Below are 24,584 nucleotides of genomic sequence, written 5' to 3' on the forward strand. Positions count from 1 at the left end.
TTTGTGGGGCCGGAAGAGTGCCATTTCTGGGCAGGAGAGGTAGCTGTGTTGCCATCATATCTGTTACCAACATTTCCTGTCCTTAGAGGCTCTTTGACTACAAGGGACAGAGGGTGGCTAGCCAGACCTGACCTCACCAGTATTCTTTGGGACTAGCTAGGTATTTTGTTTTTGAGCAGGAATAAACCCAATTAAATCAGTAGTTTTGAAGACTTAAGGCAAACAGTGAAATTACTGTTGTCGACGGAGAGGAAGAAATTCCTTCAGCATTACATACAGAACTTGATGGTCAGTAGGTGTTTTTGAATTAGCTGAAGTATAACCATTCCTATCTATTTGAAATCTAGCTTTTCAGGACTCTCACTTACCCATGATATAGTAAATGTCTCTTTGCTCATTTCCTTTATCTTATGCACTAAAACCGTGTGGTTATTTAAAGGTGAGCTTCTCTCCCCCTTAGTCTCAGCCTTTTTGTTACTGTGTATCACTAACAAGCTCCATAGTCTGGTTTTGAAGCCTTTGCTAAATAAGCTAAGAAAAGCACAGGAGTCTCATCATCGATATTTAACGTCAGGACAGACAGCCTTACGTTCAGTTACGTAGGATGTTTTATGTATTTTAAAACATAAGACATGTATTGGTGATGTATATAAACCCTTAGTTATTAAAAAAAGAATACAAGGTAACTCTTTACTGTTACCTGTTTAAGAAACAGGAGCAATGATATGACTTTCAGATAAGTCAGATGGTGCTCCTGAGGCTATGCTAGCTCTCCCTGGACACCCAGGGAACAGCCTCCCACGCTAGTTGATGTACCAGGTGCTCCAACTGTGGGTGATACTTAGGTTTGATGTAAGATTTGATTTACTGTATGTAAATACATGACTTGGCTTATTTACAGAATTCCTCCCTAGTGGAAGAGGTTATTTTGAGGTTTTTGTTCGTTTTGTTTCTGACCAATATGAGTAATACTACTTAGAGATCATTAGTGATTTTCCTCTGTAGGAGATGGGGTAATGGTTTATCACTACAGTTGTTGCTCTTAAAATTTTAATTTTGTTACTTTCTAGGCTACATGAAGCTACAGTTTAAAGAAATTTGCTTCTCATTTCCATTGTTACAGTGCATTTAGCGTAAAAAAAAACCAAATAGTTCTGTAAAAGCAACAACACTGTCTTCCATCCCACAGAGGTGCCCACTTTCAACTCTGCTGATTCTCGCATTACTTACCTCCATGTCATTAAATAACTTGCTTTATTTTGCTATGTGTTGGATTTTTTCAATTTTAGGTGTCATCTGTTGGCTTTCTGGTGTGCAGATTGAGGATTTAGCTCTTTCTCACCATCCTGCTAGTCCATGGACACACATATTCTTACTGTCCTGTTCTGTTTAGGTTAGCTCAGCAGTTTTTACCTTAAGGCTTTTCACAACTAGGCGAAGTGATACAGTGTTGCTTTTTTTTCTTCCATAACTTTTTTTTGGAGGGATTTTTTTCATTTGTTTTTTGTGCTTGTCACTAATTTCTCCCTGAACTCTCCTTCATTTGTGCCAACTTCCTTTTAATATGTTCAGACTCGTTGGATAGTCATTCTCAGAGATGTCTTCTGTTAGGGTACTTTCTGATTTGGTTTACTCTCCAGGTTTCCTGCACACCTCTTGGATTGATGTATCCTCTCACTGTCATATTGTGTGTTAATCCCCTGACTTCTTTGTTGATTTATCACCACTAACTACCTTCCTGAGAAAATGTGTGGGAGCTAAATTTGCTGACATCTTGAGTGTCTCTTGTCACTTGATTCAGAGGTTGGCGAGGTATGGAGTTCCAGGTTGGGAATAACTTTTCCTTAGAATTATTTTGAAGGTATTGGCCCATTGTTTTCTATGTTCTAAATGTTGAGAAATGCAGTGCTATTCTGATTCTTAATTTTTTTTGTATGTGTCCATTCCTTCTCACTTCCTTCCCAGACCTCTTAGTATATTCTCTTTGTATATAATATTTTGAAAATTTACCAATGATGTGTCTTAGAATGGGTCATCCATTGTACTGGGTACTTTTAAACTTGGAAAGCTCAACTTTGGAGAAGTTTGTATAGAGAAAGTATTGAAAGTCAAATTCTTCTGCCTGGGAAATTTTCTTGAGTTATTTGTGGATTCCACCAACTCCTTTTCTGCTTTTGAAAAATAAGTTATTTGGGTTTTGATTAGTCTCCCAATATTCTTAAATTTACTCTTCTTTTTTCCATCTTTAATCTTCCTTCTGGGAGATTTTCTAAACTTTTTTCCCTATCTATTTAGTTTTCTTTTTTTTTCTGCTATCTTTTTTTTAATGTCCAAGAGCTTTTTTTTGTTTGAGTATTCCTTTGTTTGGACATCTTTCATATTAAAGTCCTTTTCAAATTCTTGCTTGTCTGCTCTTTTTAAAGAGTGGGACCCTAAAAAGCTGATGGGAAGGTCTGTTTGGGGTAGGGTGGAGCTTACTGAATGTGGGCTTCATTCTCCTGCGATCCGGCTGACTTGTTACATTAGGAGATCCCTGATATTGGTATCTTTAGATCGTCTACATAGGTAAGGTTCCCTCCAGAAAGCTTTAACATCCTCTTAAGGATACAAGCCAGGCTGCTAGATTTCTGGGAGTAAAGTGAGGAAAGAAGGCTTAGAGATTCAACCTTGAGTGCAGTAGGTAAACTTAATCCCTTTGTTTTCACTAAGATACCCAGCCTCAACTGTGCCTGAGGCTCTCCTGTTCAGATAACCATGTGTTTACCCTCTCAAATCTTGTACCAGCTTTGTGGAGGGGCATTTCCTTGGGTACACAGAGGAGGGAGGGGATCCAAGGGTCTGTTTGCTTCATACACAGTCTTTCAACAACCTGCCTGTTGTCTTTTAGCCCCACCTTCACCTCAATTATCAGTTGTCACTAATTCAACTTCAGCGTTTAGGGAGTTCTCTGATGTAAATCAAGTTGCTCTTCTGCTTTCCCATTGCTGGCTTCAGGCTTCTTCTTTCATTCATTTAAATTAACTACCTCTTATCTAAAGACTTCCCACTTTGCAAAAATTTTGTTTTTCATACCGTTTGTGGGTTATTGCCTTTTAAAAAGTTACTATTTTAAATTAGTAAATTTTACTATTATTAATTTAATATTTACTGTTAAAATTGACTATATTTTAGTAAGCTTTTAGAAGAGAACAGAGGTTATCGTGTCCACCTCTTCTCCCTTCAGCCTGAAATGTGTATACCTTATTTTTTTTTAGACTAAGCTACCCCTTAATTCTGTCCAGACACAAAGGAACTGTGCAGGTCCTCTACCTTTCTTCATATTCTTTGTTTGCAGCACACAGTGCCAGAAACTAGAGAAAATGGAGTAAATGATCTGGAAAACTTACTTTATTACAAGAAGCCTACGCTGTGACGCCATAGTTAGAAACTTCTCACATACGCATTTCAAGAATGTTCTGGTCTTGGTTTTTATCCCTGACTTTGCTTCTTTAAATCTAATTGTGCACTTCTGTGTAACATATTTTACACTATTACAATGAAGAGCTAGTTACGCTCAGTGTGTGTGGCCCAGTTTTGAGAATCTGACGGAGATGATTTTGCCTGAGCCTTGAGTTCCAGTCTAGTTCACTGTCGGGGAGGGGGGTGCCTATTTAAATTTTTTCACATTAGTTCTCCAGCTAGTCCATTTCCCACAATTTACTTACCCACCAAAATTGGTTACTCTGCTTTTAAAATTTGCATCGTAAAAGGCAACCTTTTTCCCTTCTGCCTGCCCATTTCGTACACACCAATAAGAGAGGAGGTAGAACTAAGCTATGTAGCTGCATTTACTCAGTAAGTTTGGGTTGAGGTATTGTTTTGCAGCCTGTTCAGACAAGACAAGGCAAAACTGGTCATCCTGACATTACTTCAAACTACAAAAGAATAGCTTTCTTCATCCTGATGCCTTCCCACCCGCCTTCTGTGCGGTCGGTCTTGGATGCTTCTCGCTCCCACCACCTTTTATTCTTCAGAGGATCAGTTCTCAACAGCTGTTCCTAGCTTCTTGGCTCTAGTTTTATCGGGGCCGCGCTATAAAGTTACAGAAGCAACACTGATAGAGTGTGATCCCCAACCCTGCCAGGCAGCGGGGCGAGGTGCTCGGACGTCGGTCGGGCGGCGGGCAGAGAGCCAGGCGGGGCCCGCGTTTGGGCCCGGAGGTTCAGCCAGGCTCTCCTCCGACTCCAAAGTAACCCGGGCTCGGCCGGCCCGAACCTGCGCGGAACGTCGGCGCCGGCTCCAGGTGCAGCCAGTCTGCAGAGCAGAGGGGCCGGGAATGCACGCCTCCCTGCTTTACGGCACGGGAGCGTGCGTTTGCGACAGTATGACGCCGCAAGTTTTGGCGGGAAAAGCTCTGCATTTGGATTCCTGTGGTGGCGGGCAGAGGACGGCCTGGTGAGGAGGGGCGGCCGGTAGAATGGGAAAGGCGCCTGGAGCCGCAGTTCGGCGTCTGTACGACTTAGGAGAGGCACGGCTAGAGAAAGCTATCGATGCCGAGCCCAGGGGATCGGAGAGACTCCCGGGGAGGGGCGGTTTCGGAGAGGGGAGGAGTGTGGTGTCAGGAGTCCCTGCCGTACAGGGACTGGAGAGACGACCCCCCTGCTGGCTGGGAGCCCCCAAGGTTTGGCCCAGCCGTCCGCGTGCCACCCAGCCCTTCCTTCCGCTTCTTGGGGGCAGTTTGGCCCCGCCCCGGGCTCCTCCGGGCCTCGGGGACGGGGTGGGAGTAGGAATTGGGAGTGAGCGAGTGGGGAGGAGGGGCTGCGGTCGTCGTAGGTATTATTTCCTGCTCCACTAGCCGGCCTCCCCTTACTCTGATCCAAGCCCTCACCTCTCACCCCCTTCCCCAGGCCCCCACCGTAAAGCACAAGCCCCCCCAACTCCCCAACGCGACTAGTACTTGTCCTCTGCCGGCTGGAAGGCGAGGGTTCGGCCTTCCGTTTGCGTAGGAGTGGGTATGTGATTTACCAACGAAATGCCAGAGTTTAGAATACTTGCTTGTGGTTTAAAGATTTGGATAAAATATGGATGAGGCGTAAGGGGAAACCAGGAGCTGTAATTTATCTTGAGGAATCACAGCAAGAGGCAGGGCTCAGTGGCTTTACAGATGATTGAAGCTTATCCTCACCCACCGTCTTTTCTGGGTTCCTGCCTTTTACAGCCGTGGCACTTGATGGAATCATGGCAGTGCCCTTTGTGGAAGACTGGGACTTGGTGCAAACCCTGGGAGAAGGTGCCTATGGAGAGTGAGTTTGAGTCCTTTTGCCGTGCCTTCACAGTTGCTCTAGTTTTCTGTCTGTTGTTTTGGAGTTGTTTATTCTAACACAGTGACGCCTTATAAAACAGATATTTGCATTTGAAATCCAAAACTTTGAGGGAACTGAAGCAACACAATCTTTCGTAAGGATTAATTTTTACCCCTCCATTTTTAGAAAACATTTTTAAAGAGCTGGAAGAGACTTAGGGAGTCAGTTTCTTCTCCCACTTATTCCTTCCTGTGGTTTAAGCAAAGTGGTTAAATGAACAAATGAAGACTCCGGAGTCAGACTGCCTGGTTTCAGATCCTCACTCTACCACATACTAGTCATTGTTTTGTGTTCTTAGGCCAGCTTCTTAATGGCCTTGTGTGTTTCCGTTTCCTCAGCTGTAAAATTGCAATAATAGTTACATATCCCTGTAGGTACTTAGAACAGTTGCCATAGACATACATAGTATCGGATTAATAAATATTAGGTAATGTTAAAATTAAATGAATAGAGCAAGAATGAAACCTTGCCATTTGGGACAACGTGGATAGACCTAAAGGGTATTATGTTAAGGTAAATAAGTCAGACAGACAAAGACAAAGTGTGATTTCACTTAATATGTGGAATCTAAAAAACAAAACAAGTGAACAAACATAACAAAAGAGAAACAGATTCAGAGAACAAACAGGTAGTTGCCAGAGGGGAGGATGGTGTGGGGAGAAGAGAAATACATGAGGGAGATGACCAGGTACAGACTTACAGTGGCAAAATAAATGAGCCTCCAGCGTGAAATGTATAGCGTGGGGAATATAGTCAGTAACTATGTAACATCTTTGTATGGTGACATAACCTAACTAGACTTATCGTGCAGATCATTTTGAAATGTATAGAAATATCAAATCTTATGTTGTTACAGGAACTGACGTAGTGTTGTAGGTCCATTATACTTCAAAAACGAACTTATAGAAAAAGAAATCAGATTTGTGGTTACCAGAAGCAGGGTGTGGGGGTAGGGGCAGTGAATGAAGGCAGCCAAAGGTGCAAACTTCCAGTTATAAGATAAAGTACTAGGGATGTAATGTACAACATGATAAATATAATTAACACTGCTGTATGTTATATACGAAAGTTAAAATACTAAAGAGTTCTCATCACAAGGAAAATTATGTATTTTCTTCTATTTAACTTTGTATCTATAAGAGATAATGGATATTCACTGAACTTACAATGATAATCATTTCAGTGCTTTATGTCAGTTATATCTCAGTACAACTGGAAGAAAAACAATAGAGCATGTGTATATGTGATGTGGCCTAGAATTGCTATTACCCCGTTTAATTTATTTTATCAAGCATTTATTGAATCACTTTTGCTTGTACAGCATAATGACTTCTTTGGAGCATTAGCTATCATACTTCACATTTCAGAAAGGAGTAGTATCTTTTGAGAACATTGCAGAAACCATTGCCATGGTTTTTCCCAGGTGGAGAAAGTAATAGTAAAATAGTTTTGGATGAGTTATATTTAATTTTTTTGAAGTTTTAAAAGAAATAGAATTCAAGGGTCTGGAATATTATTACTGTTTTTCTTTTTAGAGTTCAACTTGCTGTGAATAGAAGAACTGAAGAAGCAGTTGCAGTGAAAATTGTGGACATGAAGCGTGCCATAGACTGTCCAGAAAATATTAAGAAAGAGATCTGTATCAATAAAATGTTAAATCATGAGAATGTAGTGAAATTCTATGGTCACAGGAGAGAAGGCAATATCCAGTATCTATTTCTGGAATATTGTAGTGGGGGAGAACTTTTTGATAGAATAGGTATGGAAAAGCTTTAAAATAATTATTTTAAATTTATTTTTTAATCTTGGGCCTGCTGTTTGTTCATTGTCCATTCAGAATTGCTTATGCAGTAGTGAAAATGGAGTAAATTTTCTTGTTTTTGCAACTTATGTAAATGCCGAATGCATATGTGGTGTCATCAAAGCAACTTTTCCCAAGTTGTATAAGTGACTTTGGTTGGGATTGCTGCTTTATGGAGTTTAAGAATGATAATCAAACTGGGATCTCATGGTGAAGTATCATAAATGCAATATATCATAGGCCTATGCAATTTTTTTTCTTTGGAGACGTTCTAGTCACATGAAATCATTGCATACATTTACAGATCCAAAATAATAGTATATTGTTATATAAGTGAAATAATTGAGAATTTTCTAGGATTACTTTATATCTATTAAGTAAATTCTGTGTTTGCTACTTAAATGTTCTGTGTAGATTCAAAGTCTGGATATTGAAGAGCACTAAGAAGTACACAAAATATATCCTGTGGATCTGAATTTATTATTTAGAGCTAGTAACAGTTTAAGAAGTGGTGATTAGGATCTCTAGTATGTATCTTAGGAGAGAATTGAGTATAAAAGAAATTAAAAGTTAATGAGGGAGGTCAAAATATAGCAAGATAACTGACAGAAGAAACCTCCTTAATAAAACTATTTCCTGAAGGAATTCACAGGCATTCATGGCTTTGTAGTGTGGGAAATGATATGAAGTTTAAATCTGTTGTTAAATATTTAGTGAAATCAGCTTAGATTTGCCCAGGCTTCCACTTTGGCAATTACATTTCAGGAGTGGAAAAAATATTGGCATAGCATTTAGAAGAAATTAGCGGAAAAAAAAAAAGAAATTAGGGGAGAATTTAAAGGATACCAAGTAAATCATGGCTAGTATAAAATAAGAAGGGACTTTCAAGGTATGGCTCACATTTTTGATTTGGGTAATAGTTTGTTATTTCTCTGTGATTTTCCTGTGATGTTAATTTATTTTTGCCACTTAGATGAGGAAATGTGAGTTTTTAAGTACTATATATATTAGTGGACTCCAGAACCTTTTAATTGTTGGCATAAGATTTCTCTTTGTAAATGTTTAACTTTAGAATTAGGAGACTTTGTGGTTGATGCGTGATTATATTTACCTACTAAACTTTCATAATTAATTCTTATAGAGCCAGACATAGGCATGCCTGAACAAGATGCTCAGAGGTTCTTCCATCAACTCATGGCAGGGGTGGTAGGTACAGCTGTCTCTTTTCCTTTTACTTAAAATTAGTATTAGTGAAGTAAGTTACCCAATTCTGGTATACATCCTCTGCTTCTCTCACAGGTTTATCTGCATGGTATTGGGATAACTCACAGGGACATTAAGCCAGAAAATCTCCTATTGGATGAAAGGGGTAAGTTTAGCATTTTGTCACTGCTACATGAATTATTTTAATACAGCTGTACAGAGGCAGGGTCAAGGCTTTTGCATTATTGAAACTTCAGGACAGAAGATCAGAAAAGCCTAGGGAATTTGGGAGGCTCAGTATATTTAGACTTCACAAGTCCTTCATGATATAGTCGTGGCTGTGATAGAGAAATCTGATCTAGGTACACAGGTATCTCACTGGATGAATAACTATACAAATTGTCTTAAACAACTCTTTAATGAATAAATAAAGGGACATTTCTGTTGAAATACCCTGGACCTTAGCCTTGTCCTGTTTGTTCTTTTTAATTTATGACTTGGATAAAGATGCAAGGAGTTCAGTTATATTTTATGGATGTCATAAAAACTGAGAGGAATGGATAGTGAAAATGTTGACTTAGAATCAGGATCAAAAAAAAGGGTGATAAAATATCAGCTGCATGAGGCGCAATGATTTTTGTTTTGTTTAATGTATTAGAATAGTGCCTGGAAAATAGGCTTTCAAAAATGTTACTGAATGAATGAATTTAGCAAACTAGAGAGGTGGGTCATAGTTAACAAGTTGTTTTCCAATGGGGAAAGATGTAAAGTCCAGTATTTGGATTAAAAAACTAACCAAATAAGTACAGTTTCATGGCATGTCTTTGGCAGCAGAGCAGGTCTGAAAGGACTTGCAAGGCAACACGCTTCATATTAGTCATCAGTGTGATCTGGTCATTAGAAAACTAAAGTGAAATTTCCAGATACGAACTACTGTGTATAAAATAGATAAACAACAAGTTTATACTGTGTAGCACAGGGAACTATATTCAATGTCTTGCAGTGACCTATAATGAAAGAGAATATGAAAACAAATATATGTGCGTATATGTATGGCTGAACTATTATACTATATACCAGAAATTGATGCAACATTGTAAGCTGACTATACTTCAATAAAAAGAAAGAAAGAAAGAAAGAAAAATAAGGTACTAAGGTGAGAATGAGGAAGGTAGCACCCAACACTTCTCTGTGAGGCCACACCGGAAATAATGGGTGTTTGGGACAGGACTGTAAAATGTATGTAGTTGCTGAAGTACTTTTATGGGAGAGTGACCAGAATGATGAAAGGGCTAGAATAAGAAATAATTGAGGAACTTAAGGAAAACTTACTATTTGTTAAGTACAGCTTTTCACAATGTGTGGCTGACGGAAACAGTTGGGATTAGTATAAGGATGACTCCCATTAATGGATCTGTCCAGAAACTAAACAGGTTGCTTTGCGGTGGGTTCATAACATGAGACTTAAACGCTGGATTATTAATTCACAAACAGGGATATTGTAAAGGGAATTTAAACATTGCTTGGCTGGTTGGACTAAAGTACTTTTAACTTCTTGTCTAACCCTGAGGTTTAGTGTTTCTGGCAGTATTGTGCCCCATCGCAAGTACCGGGGTATGTTCTCATCAGCTTCCTCTTTCTAGCTCTGTAATTGACCTTCATATAAGGGGATAAATTAAGCCAGCATATATAATAATGGAGATGTGAATATTTAGTAATATCTGGGATCTGAACACTTTGTTGCCAAACTAAAAATACTGTTTTTTTCCTCTTTATAAAGATAAAAGATAATCATAAAATAAGATCAGAAGTATAAAGAAGAGGGGGAGGGCATAGCTCAGTGGTAGAGCGTGTGCTTGGCATGCATGAGGTCCTGGGTTCAATCCCCAGTATCTCCATTGAAATAAACAAGTGAATAAATACACCTAATTACCTCCCCTCAAGACAGAAATAAATTAATTAATTAATTTTAAAAAAAAAGTATAAAGAAGAATGTAAAAAATCACCAGAAACCCACCAATCGTTATAACCAAGGTTAATATTTTGGTTAATATCTTTTAGATGCCTTTTTATTAACCTACCTACTTAAGATCCTCCTCTCGTTACTTAGCCTTCCACAAGTTGTTTCATAAGGTGCATAGCAAAATTTTAGATATTGAAAAAATTTGGTGTATGGGGAAAAGGAACTGTAGAATGGTCTGTTGATGAATCCTGAGAAATGAGAGCACAAACTGGGAGATGCCTTTTTGTCCTATGTGTATTACTTTTTGAATAGTAATAGCCTTGATGGAATTATAATCAATTCCTCCCATTACTCATCTCAAATTAAGTCCTATTTTGATTAAATGCAGGTTTCAAGCTACATAAAATCTTCTGGAAAGGAAGGATTATGTTTCTAAGTGTTAAAGGCATATAGCATAGTGTTAAGGGTCTGAGCTTTAGAGTCATTTGAACCTGGGTTTAATCGAGGCCACCTCATGGTAGGTGTGTGGTCTTGGGTACGTTGCTTAACTCTCTCTGCCTCACTTTCCTCATCTATAAAAATAGGGATATTAAGAGAATCTACCTGGTTTGTGAGGATAAACGGAATATATATAAACACCTCAGTAACCCACCTGACTTAAAAAAAATTACATATATATATGCTGTTCACAGCAGTGGTGCTTATAACAGAAAACACTGGAAACAACCCAAATATGTATCAGCAGTAGAATAGATAAGTTAAGAAATGGATGATTGATAGGTGCAAGTAATGACAGGGATGAATTTCTAGAATATAATGATAATAGAGCCAAAAAAAAAGTTGCAGAAGAATTCATACAAGCACGGTTCTATTTATATGAAGTTTAAAATGTATAAAACCAAATATATTGTTTAGAGATACAAACATACAAAAAATAAAGAAGAAAAGAAAGGGCATATTAAAACAAAAATCAGGATGGTGGTTACTTCTAAGGAGTTAGGAAAGGGAATCTATTTAGGGGAGGATTTATAGGAGATTTCAAAGGCAACAGAATGTTCTTAAACTCAGTGTTAGGCGACCAGATGTTCATTATATTGATTTTTTCATATCTTACATATTATATAAATAATCTTTTGTTTCTATTCAATAATAATCTTTAAAAAAACAAAGAAAATATTACCAATGTAGTTGAAGTCTTTTTGTGAATCCCTTCACAAATGTGTGCCCCTTTCTTTTTCTCAGAATTAACCACACTCCTCAATTTAAAATTTATTATATGCAGTTCTCTGAGTATTATGTTGCAGATATAGTGAAATAACAAAATCTAAGGAATACTATGGTCATCCATTAGTATTTTCAGTGATTACTACTTACAGGTAACTTGGAGCTCTTAATCTCAGTGGTTTGTAAAGATTATGCCACATATAGCTCCTAAAAGGATAATTACAGTGGCTACCTCCCAAGTCATATAAGTAAGCATCATTGCTTACATATTATATTGGGTGGATGTAATTGATTTTTAAAGAACCAATCCCCTATTTTGGGACATTTACATTGTTTCTAGCTTAAAAAAACAGAGCACTGATGACTATTCTATAAATTTGTGCACAGGTCAATGTAAAGATTGGGTCATGTTATAATAAATATTTGTTATGGCACTTGCCTTTTTTTACATTTATACCCGATTCCTTGTCAGTGCATATAGATAACAGCTTGGTTTTTTTTTTGTTTTTAGCAACTACTTACATGTATGCTATAAGATTTAATCATTTCTTTATTGATTGACATTGAAGTTGTTTATAAATAATATTGTTATGAATATCCCTATGTTTGTTGAATTTATGGAAATATTTTTGTGGATATGGTCCTAGAAGTGGGAACTGCTGCTTCAAAGGGCATGCATATTTCAAATTTTGGCATACTTTGCCAGACTGCTTTCTAAAAAGGTTGTACCAGTTGACACCTGATAATGGGGATCTCCCCTAACTGAAGACTAGGTTAGATTCCCTTCCTATAAGATCTTGTAACATTCTATATTTTTATAACCTTCATGGCAGTTGTTACTGTTAGTCTTCAGTAATGTATCTACCTACATTAGCTAGCACAGTGTCACTCAGTTACAATAGATATTCACTAAGTAGTTTTTAAGGTTAAAGTTCTGCCTACAGTTTGCATATGTTAAAGATGGGAAGTTAGAGTGGAAATTTGCTCTTCTGGCTTATTTTTTGTACAGAATTCCTCCTCCTTTTCTAAACTTAAACACTTTGACAAGAAGTTCTGGTGTTTTGTGGATCTTTAGTTCTGTTGTGTCTTTACATGTTTTCTTCTGGCCAGCTGGGTTTGTTAGCTGCTGAGATCGTTGTGCCCAGTGTATTATTGATGTCTCCCTCCTACCCTCTGCACAAACTGACGAGGGTGTGGCTCTGCTTTCAGCCCAAGTCTGGAGTGCTCCTTTCTAGAAGGCCCTTTTGACTCCAGTATCTTTTTGTACCCTGGCCCATACAGTTTCCGTATTGACCATATTTGTCTTAAGCTGATAGAACCCATGAGGCCTCTTTCTAGTTTTAGCTATATGATGGTGTCTTTTATTTCTTCTTCTTTTATTTCTTCTTGGTCATTTTAAGGTAGAGAAGTTCTACAAATCTTAAGTAACACCAGTGGTTTTTCCAGTAAAATTCAATTCTTCTAAGTATATCTATTTATAAAACATTTTTATCTAGTGCCATCCTTTTTTCCCTTTGATTTAGATAACCTCAAAATCTCTGATTTTGGCTTGGCAACGGTGTTCCGACATAATAATCGTGAGCGTTTATTGAACAAGATGTGTGGCACTTTACCGTATGTTGCTCCAGAACTTCTAAAGAGAAAAGAATTTCATGCAGAACCAGTTGATGTTTGGTCCTGTGGAATAGTACTTACTGCAATGTTGGCCGGAGGTGAGAGCTATTTAATCACGATAAAATTTCTGTCCTATGGAGAGCCAGATTTGTTATACCAAAATAAGTGAAATAAATCAAAGGAATCCATATTTATGTGATAGTATTTTAATATTAACTTACTTATAGCTAAGGTGGAACTTTTAATCCCAACGGTTTTTGAAAATGAACTATGTATAGCTATAAAATGAAATATCACAGTAACTCTCTCTTTTAAAATTCATGTGAACATTTTTGGAAAGAGTAAAGCATGAAGTGGATTGTCTATCTTAGGAATGTCTCTACAATTTCTGTGCATTCTTAGTTTGGGAGCCATATTGAATTAATTTAGAGGAAACTGTTAATAGATTTGTGTCATTAATTATTTTCCCTTAAAATCTGTGCTATATAATGATGCAAACACTCACAAAGCTGGGACGTGTTTCTTTTTTAGAGTTGCCGTGGGACCAGCCTAGCGATAGTTGTCAGGAATATTGTGATTGGAAAGAAAAAAAAACATACCTCAACCCTTGGAAAAAAATCGATTCTGCTCCTCTAGGTAACTGGGTTATCTTGATTTAAAGTACTGATTTCTTGACTAATGAAGCCCGGTGCTGTTTGAATTTTTTCCTTACCTTTTTTTCTTTTTAACTTTTAAATCATTACGTAAATACTCCACAATCCTTGTAGATAAATTAGAAAAATAATAAATAAAAATTTAAAAAGTCCAACTCGATAATCCCAGCACTCAGAAATAGCTTCTTTTAATATTTTGATATGTGCTTCTATACTTTGTAGTAAAAAAAAATATATGTTTGTTATAAATGTATATTATTTATAAGTATGTGTGTTTTTTAGAAAAAATGAGATAGCCCATTATACATGCTATTTTTTAACCTGTTTTTTTGTGTTAATGCTTTGTGAACATTTTTCCATGACTATAATTGTAGGTCTGCATCATTGTTTTTAAAGGCTATGATGCTTTACTATACTTATCCAGTTCACCTTTTTAGAGATTCAGAATTTTTTGTGGTTTTTCACTTTTTTGAAAGAGATATGATGATCATCCATATGACTTAATCTTCGCACATGCTTTTAAATTATTTAATTAAAATAAAGCTCCAAAAGTGCAATTGCAGAGTCAAAGATGTGTACAGTTTTTAATTATGATGATTTACTTTGCCAGATTGCTTCCAGAAGTTTTGTACCATTTCATCACAGTTTCATTAGTTTACATTTAAACTTTTTTTTTTAATAGGCCTACCTATAAGAAATATATTCACTGTTTTTTTGTTTTTTTTTTTTCAGTTTAGTACCAATGACCTTGTATACCCATTATATATTTATTAGCTTTTTGTCTGTTTTTGTGGATGTGTCTATTTTTGATTGTTTTGGGTAGGAAATTTTCTTACTACTTTATATGAGGTTTTTTAAAAAAAATTACTGTCATTAAATCTTCACATTTGTTACAAATATTTTTGATAACTTGCCATGTATTTTTATTTTGTTTATGCTATTTTGGCATACAGAAGTTTTATATCTTTATTTAAATCTAGTATCTTGTCCTTAGTGGTTTTTGACTTTATTGTCTTGTTTGAAAAGGTCTTTTTTACCCTCAGCATTAGAAAAAAAATTCCTATGTTTCCATGGCTTCATTTTTTTTTTTTTTTTCACTTAAATCTTTGGTCCATCAGAAAATTATTTTGGTGTTAGGAGGTTCTCTATCAAGATAATTAAGGTACCTTAGGGTGATGGTTACTTTTATTACCATCTTTTAAAAATTATTGGGAAGTAAATTTCCCTTACAAAACTGTGTGAATGAGGACTTAATATGACATATTGGAACAATGAAGCTTGGTATTAGAAATGAGTAAGAGGGTTTATTAAAAAAAAAAAAAATCCCATCTGTTTATTAAAAAAAAATGGGTAAGAGGTTTTTTTGTATCTTCTTGTAAATATCATCATGTGCAGAGAGACATTTCCACCTGGCTCTTGTTCTGTTTATTTCAAACAACTGAGAATCAGATCTGGCAAGAATATTCTAAGATATAGACAGTAGCAAAGAACAACTGCATGAAATTAAAGCAGTAATTTAGTAACTTTATTCTTTCTCCTCCCCCAAAATAACATTTGGACATAAGGAGAGCAATAGAGGATGTGTGTTCTGCACCACAAGCTATATAGCCTTTTCTAATTTGCGTGACTCTTTTATAAATAATACCTTAATGTTTTGTTTTCAGCTCTGCTGCATAAAATCCTAGTTGAGAATCCATCAGTAAGGATTACCATCCCAGACATCAAAAAAGATAGATGGTACAACAAACCACTCAAGAAAGGTAATATCCTCAAAATACAAGTTTTTTTTTCTCTGTGAAAGAAAAGGAACGTGCAAAGTCAGTATCATAAAACAATAACACAAAGTAGCTGTGGTCTCTGTCCTCATGGAGTTTATAATGTCTAATATAAAAAATAGAAATATAAAAAAATTTTAAATTTATTAATAATTATAAAGTGGACAGTCAGAGGCTATAGCTAAGAATTTGACAAATCTTAAGTGCCAGAGAAAACTTGTCTTCCTGAGGAAATCGCATTAAATCTAAGATTTGAAAATTAAAGGGGAGCCAGCTATATGAGTACTAGCAAAATGAATGTCAGATTCTGAACATGGAAGCAGCATTTGGAATGTCTTTGAGTTTAGAAAGTGATGCATTTGAGGAACTTGACAGGAGGCCAATGTGGCGTGGACCATGTCAGTAAATGTTTGTTGAGTAAATGAGTGAATAGAGACGGGGGAGAAGGAGAGAGATTTGAGATGAGGCTGAAGAGATAGGTAGTTGTGCAGGACCTTGTAAACCACATTAAGGATCTTGGGGTTTAACTGAAGGCCACTGGGAAAACCTTTTGAGAGATTTTAAGCGAGCAAGTGACATGCTCGTATATTTGGTTTTAAAAGATCTTTCTAGCAATTTTTTTTTTTTCATTGTTTTTGATCCTAGATGTGAGAAGATGGTAGGCTGGACTAGGTTAATGACAATGGGATTGGAAAGAAGAGGTAGATTCCAAAGGAATTTAAGATCTAGAATTGATAGTACTGGTGATTGTTTACATGTGGAAAATGAAGGAGAATGAGGATCAAGGATGTCTCCTTTCTGGTTTGAACAACCTTGTGAATGGTGGAACCATTTACTGGGATGTAACTCAGGAGGAAAAACAGATTTGGGAGGAAATTCTATTTGATTTTGGACATGTTTAATTTGAGAAGTTAAGTAAAATTATTTCATAGAGGTGTGAGGGGGGTGTGTTGTGTGTGTATGTGATTTAAATATTCATTTAGATGACCCTTCTAATTAATATCCTGACCCCACATTTCTTTGACTTTCTCTCCCTCTACTGATCTTGTCTTCAGGCATACTGCTCTGACCACCAGTGTATATATATATTTTTGGTTTCCTCCTAGTACCCTGACTCAAGCCATCCTTTGAACCTACCTGGACTTGCAATCCATTAATTCTACCACCTTTTCACTATCTTTTATCTGCCTCCTCCGTAGGTCCTGAGCTCCATCCTCACTATTTTAAATCCCAAGATTAGTCATTATAATGACTTCTTTACATTTGTCGTCAACTTCCTTGCCCATTCTCTTCTCATCATACTTACTGAGCAGAACCTAATCCAAGTTTAATCCAGTTTTCTACCTACTCTACACTTAAACCTCTGTGGCTGATTGCAGTTGGCAAAAAATATACAACAGTGTTTGCTTTAAATTCAGGATCACTGATCTCAAGTGGGCTCTTTATTCTGCCAGGCAATCAAAATGCATTTTCCCACTTCTTTTACCACCCTCCTCTCCTAAATCACATTTTTATACCTTTTCTTTTCTCTTTAACTTCTAATACCTCCTTCTCCATCCTCACTCTCAGCTGCTGGCAGTGCTTCCTATTTTGCTGGGAAACAGAAGCAATAACAAAGGAACTTCCGCAAGCTCCCACCACCATCTTCACCCACCTAACGGCCTTCATGCTCATGAGTCTGCTTCCTCCCCTGTTGCTCTGGGTAGATAGTCTGCTCCAGTTACACACCAGCCCTTTCTCTTGTGCGATAGACCTAGTTCTCTTTTCTATGCAGGGACATTGTCTAGCAATTCTTCTCTCTCTCCTGCATTATTAACTCTTCCCTCTATGCTGGCTCTTTCTTGTCAGCATACCAACATGCTGTTTCTTCCATCTTACTGCCTGATACAGAGTAGGCTTAATAAAATATTTAAATGAATGGATTAATAAATAAAAAGATTGGCTAAACTTAAGCATGGGTAAATGGTTTGGGGACAAATCCAGTTGCGAGGAAGAGGAAAGTCTAAAAGAGAGGAAATGAAAGAACCTCAAGATCCCTGAGGAGATAGGAGGGTATGGGCTCAAGTACAAGTAGAGGGATGAATGTTTGATGGGAGGATGGAAGAGAGGAGAGGATGGGTAGGAATGCAAGTGTAAGTTAGCAGATTTGGTGGTGGCAAGTTGAAGGAATTTCTAATGACTTTATTTTCTTTATGAAATGGGAGATGGTATCATGCTAAGTAATGAGGTGCTAGAGCGTGGTCTTGGTAATTTGACAGGAATATAGAAATTTTGAAAGAATCATTGTGGAGAAAAGGAGAGGAAACTGAATAGAGAACCATAGGACTGACTGTCAAGTGTTGAGTGAGGATCTAGCTAAGGGTAGTAGCCATGAATTTATAGTGGCATCATATTCTGTATAATAATTATTCTTGGTAAAGCTTTTCCAGGGGAACAAAGAACGCTGGATAGAGCAGATTCATAATGTTCATTGTCATTATCATAAACTACTTTTTATTTTGAAAAGTTTTGATCCTTTAGCTGGGTTTCTCAGTCTTCATAGAACACTGTTCTCTTACCGTAAATAGTACCATTAAAATTATGGCCTTAACATGATACCCTGTAAGTTCATAATAACTTACCCTGTAAGTTCTGATAATCACATTTCTCATAAAATTATGTAGGAAGAACCACTATTTGTCATATAAGTATTTTGTGTTAAATAAATGGATTTAGATATGGGTTTACTTCTTCAAGTTGCCCACTGGGTTAATTAAAAAATACCTCCACAGGAAACTTGAAAGCATTTATATTTATTTATTTATTTTTTTAGGGGCAAAGAGGCCCCGAGTCACTTCAGGTGGTATATCAGAGTCGCCTGGTGGATTCTCTAAGCACATTCAATCCAATTTGGACTTCTCTCCAGTAAACAGTGCTTCTAGGTAAGATTGATTAATAAAAGATCAAGTAGCCCATGAAAAATAATATACATATATTTTATTTTCTTAAGATGAATATAATTTATATCAGTGTAAGAATGGTAATGTGATATAAGAAAGGCCTGATGAATTTTATTTAAAGATATATTTTTCTCCATATCTTAATACTTCAGTGAAGAAAATGTGAAGTATTCCAGTTCTCAGCCAGAACCACGGACAGGACTTTCCTTATGGGACACCAGCCCTGCATACATTGATAAATTGGTACAAGGGATCAGTTTTTCCCAGCCCACATGTCCTGATCATATGCTTTTGAATAGTCAGTTACTTGGTACCCCAGGATCCTCACAGGTAAGGGAATTTAGTTCTTCAAATAAATCATGGAAGCCCTTCATTTTTTGTTGTCTTAAAATCTTTTTAAAAATATATAAATCTTAGAAATATATATTAACACTTTATAGTTTTTTTTTTTTTTTTGACAAGGAGGAGAGAATTATGGGAGACCTTCATATATAAGAAACCTAAGTCTGAGAAAAGAATTTTCAGACCAAATAGCTATGATATGACTGCTTTTGGTGGTAAATCCAATGATTTATGCAGCTTTCCTCTATTTAACCTGTAGAACCCCTGGCAGCGCTTGGTCAAAAGAATGACACGATTTTTTACCAAATTGGATGCAGACAAATCTTATCAATGCCTGAAAGAGACTTGTGAGAAACTAGGCTATCAATGGAAGAAAAGTTGTATGAATCAGGTATGTTTCATTGATTTTCATTTTGTCTTTTCCTGAAGAAAAATTTAAATATTTGAGTAAAAAACTATCATTACCAGTGTATTTTAAAAATATAAAGTAATTAGTTTAATTTGAAAAAAGAAACAATTGAAATTGAAGGAATTTACATAAAGTGTTCTTTACCTTAAATAATATTTTAAAAAGACATCCCTAAGGTTATTAAAAATGTTAAGACTCACATCATTATTTTCTTAAAAACTATGTAATAACTTAAATTATAACAGTTAACGGTTGACTCCCTTCTATGAGAGATGGATCCGTTAACAATCCCATACCTCCTTCATCTCCCCTGCTCCCACCTACCAGTTTTTGTCATTTATATTATTATAGCATATTTACAACACTGACATTTTAATCTGTCTTTAGAGTTTTCAAAAATCTTAATATCATGAAAAGCAAAGAGAGAGGAATATTTTGTGCTGAAGGAGACTAAAGAGACCTGATAAATAATGCAGTACATGACCTTTTACTAGATTATGGATTTAGAGAAAAAAGCTTTGAAGGATATTACTGGAACAATTTGGAAAATTTGAATATCAGTTTTATATAAGGTGATGTTTTTGTATCATTGTCAGATTTCTTTGATGTGATCATGATATTATGGTTTGTAGTAGAATGTCTTTGTAGGAGACACATGTTGAAGTGCAATGAATGCCATTTGTAACTTAGTTTAAAAACTAAAGAAGAAACAGGGAGGGTATAGCTCAAGTGGTAGAGTGCATACTTAGCATGCATGAGGTCCTGGATTCAATCCCCAGTACCTCCATCAAAAAACTAAATAAATAGATAAACCTAATTACCTCCCCCTGCAAAAAAAAAAAATGAAAAACTAAAGAAAACAAAGGACAATCACATAAAAAAAGATAAGTAAACATATGCTTATCTAGCTTGATATAGCCAATGAAGAGTTTGTGGTTATTTATTGTATTATTCTTCCAGTTTTTCTGTAAATTTGTAAGCTTTCAAATTTGAAAGTTAGGGGCAAATGTTACTGTGTAGAAATCTGAGGCCAGTCTGATTTTCCTCTCACCTGATTGATACTTGACTCTTTTTTTTTTAGGTAGATTTATTGAGATAAAATTCACGTGATATACAAATCATCACTTTAACCATTTTAAAGTGTACAATTTAGTGGTTTTAAATATATTCACAAGATTGTGCAGCTGTTACCATTTGATTCTAGAACATTCCATTGCCCCCAAATAAACTTCCTACCAATTAGCAGTCATTACTCATTTCTTCCTCCATTCATTCCCTGGCAACGAGTAACATACTCTCTGTGGACTACCTGTTCTGGACATTTCATATAAACGGAACCATATAGTATGTGACCCTTTGTGTTTGCTTCTTTTACTTAGCATATTATTTTCAAGGTTAATTCATGTTGTAGCATTTACCAGTACTGTATTTTTTTTAATGGGTGAATGCTAGTCCATTGTATAGATAGACTATATTTTGTTTATCCATTGGCAGAGGGTGTGTGTGTGTGTGTGTGTGTGTGTGTGTGTGTGTTGGGGCATGCTGTCAATACCCAGCCAGGCAGTTTATAGCTCTGCCTTAGCCTTCTCTTCCTGTTTGTGCAGTACCTCTGGTCAGCAAGAAATAGAGCTTAGAGCCTTCTCAGACCTTTCCTCAGTGTGTACAGTGCCCTGGGTATGAGTATAGCCTTTTAGATTTCCAGAAATATGTGAGAGATTTTCAGAGCCCTTTTCCCTCAAAACCTCTCACTCTCAAGCCCTTTATTTCAGCCTTTTTTGGTAATCTGTTATTTCCCCCAACTGTTTTCCTTTGCCTCAGTAAGCAAAGGCTAAATCAAGCATTTGCCTGTAAATATTTTTGATACATGTTCTCCAGGTGGCAGCTTTAGCACAAGTTCTATCTAGTCAGGCAGGCAAAATAAAGACAAGTGTTTTGAGCAGGCCTTCCAGGGAGGTAGATAAGTTTAAGACAATTTATGAATGAGGTTTATTCTGCTGCATTTGTTCCTGAACCTGGAATGCGGACTGTTATTTTCAAGGCTACTACTGAGCTAAGGAGGAGTGGGCGATGGGAATAAGGTAGTTAGAGTGAGAAAACTCAGTTTTTACAAGTTTTCTTCTGTTTTGTATGTATGCACCTGTGTTGCTGCAAGCTTTCAGTTAGTTTTCAGTGTTCTGAAAAAGCTATAGTCATTTGACGGCTTCACTATGGCTGGTGGTCTGGTTGCCTTATCCATATTTGGGGCCTCGGTGCTGGCTGTTGGCTGGGCCTTTCTTTCCATGTCACTCTTCTTGCCTGGGCTTCTGAAACACTAAAAGTGGGAGTTCAAAAGCTTCTCAGGACTTTGCCATCTTTTGATCACCATTACAGCTTTTCACCCACAAGTCTGGCCTCTTTTTCTTTCTTGTGTGTTAATAATGTTGTTTTCCCTCTCAGTCTCTTTTTATTCTCTTCAGTTGTTTCTCCTTTCAGTTGTATTTTGGTAAAATACTAAATTAATTTTGTTGCTAAGAGTTCACATAGACTGAATCCCTGATAATGGAGCTGCATCCTTTTGAGAGGTAGGTCTGGCTGGGCACATCCACACCTGTAGAGAGAGTGAAGACCCTGGGAGAAGTGAGATTTTCAGCTGGCACTGCTCCTGTCACAGAAGTGTCTTTCACATTTTTATCCCAGTATTATCACTCAGCTGAGATTACAGTTTTTATTTAGAGTATTTTCTACTCACACATCTGGCTTAATCTTATTTTTATTTTCATAGGTTACTGTATCAACAACAGATAGAAGAAACAATAAACTGATTTTCAAAGTGAATTTGGTGGAAATGGATGAGAAGATCTTGGTTGACTTCCGGCTTTCTAAGGTATGTAAAATAGCACTTTTTTTTTTAACTTTTGTTTTGCTAAAGTATTACATGTTCATTTTAGAAATTTAAAAAATACCATAAAGTGTAAAGAAGAAAGTAAGAATCAAGCTTAATTTTATCATCCAAAGAGAATACAGGTTTTTGATATTTTATTATAGTAGCCTTACTACTATTTATAATATGTACTATTTGGAAATACTCTTATGTGGGGATTTTTTTTAATGGCATTATATTTATAAATATAAGGTAACTAGGGTTTTTTTCAAATTTAGTATCATAAACATTTGTTCTTGTCATTATCTTTTCTTCTAAAACAAAGTATTTTCAAATGACATTTTCCTTATTACAAGTTTTTATTTTTTTAGAATCTATAAATAAATAACACATAAGAAAATAAAAGTAGTCCTAAATTATTTTTACTATTAAAATAATTACCCTTGATTACCCTTAATATTTTGTAGCATTCTAAACTTTTTCTTGTTGAATTTGTATACAATATCTTTTTCATAAAAATTATGATTTTTCAAAATGTTTGCACATTATAATTAATGAACCTTTATCTATTACAGGCAACTCTATGATTAATACTTATATACATAGAGTTTTGTTCACATTTCTAATTCTTTCTTTAGAAATTAGTGGTTCTGGGGTTAGAGTTTTAAAGCCCTTGGTGTATAAGACCAAAATAGCATTTTCTCTATTTCCTGAGAGATTGTACGTGGCTCTAAATGAGATCGGAAGAGTAGGCCACATTCTTTGTATGAGAGATTTGCTGCAATTCTGTCGTCCAGATGCTTGGTGGGGAATTAAAGTAAGATCCTAGTGTAGTGAAATCCTTCTGATAATTGAATCACTGGCTTTGTTGCCACAGTATTTTGGCAAGACTTAAGTGTGGTTGGGTGGCTTATTTTTAGTTTATAAACTCCCAGTGCCTATGAAAAACAATGACATTGGTCCAAAGATACCACTTGAAAAAGACAGGATGCCATTGTTTCTGCTCTCTGGGCCCCAGATCAAGTCAGAAATATTTATGTAGCCATTTCTTCTCCCAAGATATTTTGTCTTCATAAGAGGACCTGAAGATAATTGTAGCTGGACGTAATTATGGATGTCTGTCTCTACTTTCCATTAAAGAAAGTTTAATTTTACGGCATGGTCTCATGTTTTTGACATTAGTTTTGGATATTATTCCTAACATAGGGTGATGGATTGGAATTCAAGAGACACTTCCTGAAGATTAAAGGGAAGCTGAGTGATGTTGTAAGCAGCCAGAAGGTTTGGCTTCCTGCCACATGATAGATCCACTGGCTCTGGGATTCCTGGTGAATATAGTGCTGCTATGTGGACATTATTCTTCCTAGAGAAGATTATCTTACTCTGCAAACTGCAAGCAGTAGTCCCTGAAGAGCTGTCTTCCTTCTAGCCAAACATTTTTCAATCCTTTTTTGTATGTTCTTCATACAAATAATACCTATATCTTAACTGTAAGTAAAACTTTGGGGAAGGGGTGGATAGAATTCATTAGATATTTCTTCACCTGCGGTTAGTGTCTGAATTTGAGACCCACCTGGTGTAAACCAAGCTTTGGGGATACATGCGTTTACCAGCTTTTATTACCAACATAATGAAAAATGATACTCTTGTCCTATTTTTACCAAAACATTTAGTTTCATCCAAAAAGTACATATTTCCTCCATGTTGACTTAATTGCATGAATGAGTTAATAAAAACAACCTATGACTTTGGGACAGTAGATTTATCAGTCTATGAAGTGATGCCAACATCAAAATATATCCCTAAGATTTGTACTTATATTTTCAAAAGGGCCTGACCAGGTATATAAACCTGTTTTTGAATTATAATTATTAATTAAAATGGCAAGTCTGTATGTTTTGTTTTTCTGGTGTAGTTAACAATATATAAAATATGGATTGGTCTGTCAAGTAGAAGTTGAGCATGAACTCTAGTGCTTAACTACCTTTACTCTGAATTACTGTTGCACATTTTAAATATTTTTCTGTATTATTTTCTACTTTCACAGCCATATTTTAATTCTTTATTACAGAAATAAATTCTATTTTGAAAGTGGATAGCTAACTCTGTGAACTTACTGGTGACTAAGCTTCCAGGTGGTAAGGAGTGCAAGAGCGGGGAGACGTGAGGAAGCTATGATGGAAATAGATCTGATTCCTATTAGTTCCTATTCCTATCCGTAGGACCTTTTACCTATTAGTTTTAGTAAGACCTTGTTCTTCCGATAAAATTCATACTAACTTTTGAATGTATTCGATTGGGACCCTGTATTCCTTTTCCTTGGTAATTTATAAAAATTAGTCAGTTATCTTAGTCTGAGGCCAAAAGCATGAAATTTTATCGAGTTTATCATATAAGGTATATACTGGTGAATTGTGTTACTGTAGTATACCCATAAGAGGAATCAATTCAAACCTACA

At 36.3% G+C, this 24,584-nt stretch overlaps 1 protein-coding gene across 1 annotated transcript; it reads left to right on the plus strand.

Annotated features, from left to right (window-relative positions):
• Window positions 1-4,298: 4,298 nt before the first annotated feature.
• On the plus strand, window positions 4,299-24,221 carry CHEK1 (checkpoint kinase 1). The gene is made up of 13 exons (XM_045521687.2): window positions 4,299-4,434; window positions 5,198-5,282; window positions 6,878-7,101; window positions 8,285-8,349; window positions 8,443-8,512; window positions 13,057-13,245; window positions 13,679-13,783; window positions 15,465-15,560; window positions 18,388-18,496; window positions 18,667-18,844; window positions 19,116-19,247; window positions 22,027-22,128; window positions 23,332-24,221. Exons 2-13 carry the CDS (start codon window positions 5,218-5,220, stop codon window positions 23,425-23,427), a joined length of 1,431 nt encoding a protein of 476 aa, XP_045377643.1. The 5' UTR covers window positions 4,299-4,434; window positions 5,198-5,217; the 3' UTR covers window positions 23,428-24,221.
• Window positions 24,222-24,584: the final 363 nt, after the last annotated feature.

This window comes from Camelus bactrianus, chromosome 33, assembly GCF_048773025.1.
Source record: "Camelus bactrianus isolate YW-2024 breed Bactrian camel chromosome 33, ASM4877302v1, whole genome shotgun sequence".
Classification (NCBI taxonomy): Eukaryota; Metazoa; Chordata; class Mammalia; order Artiodactyla; family Camelidae; genus Camelus; species Camelus bactrianus.

Coding starts and splice junctions, on each gene's coding strand:
- CHEK1 (XM_045521687.2), top strand. CDS start 5,218: ATGGCAGTGCCCTTTGTGGAAGACTGGGACTTGGTGCAAACCCTGGGA. Junction 13,784..15,464: donor AATCGATTCTGCTCCTCTAG/GTAACTGGGTTA, acceptor TTTTGTTTTCAG/CTCTGCTGCATAAAATCCTA. Junction 18,497..18,666: donor CCAGTAAACAGTGCTTCTAG/GTAAGATTGATT, acceptor TTAATACTTCAG/TGAAGAAAATGTGAAGTATT.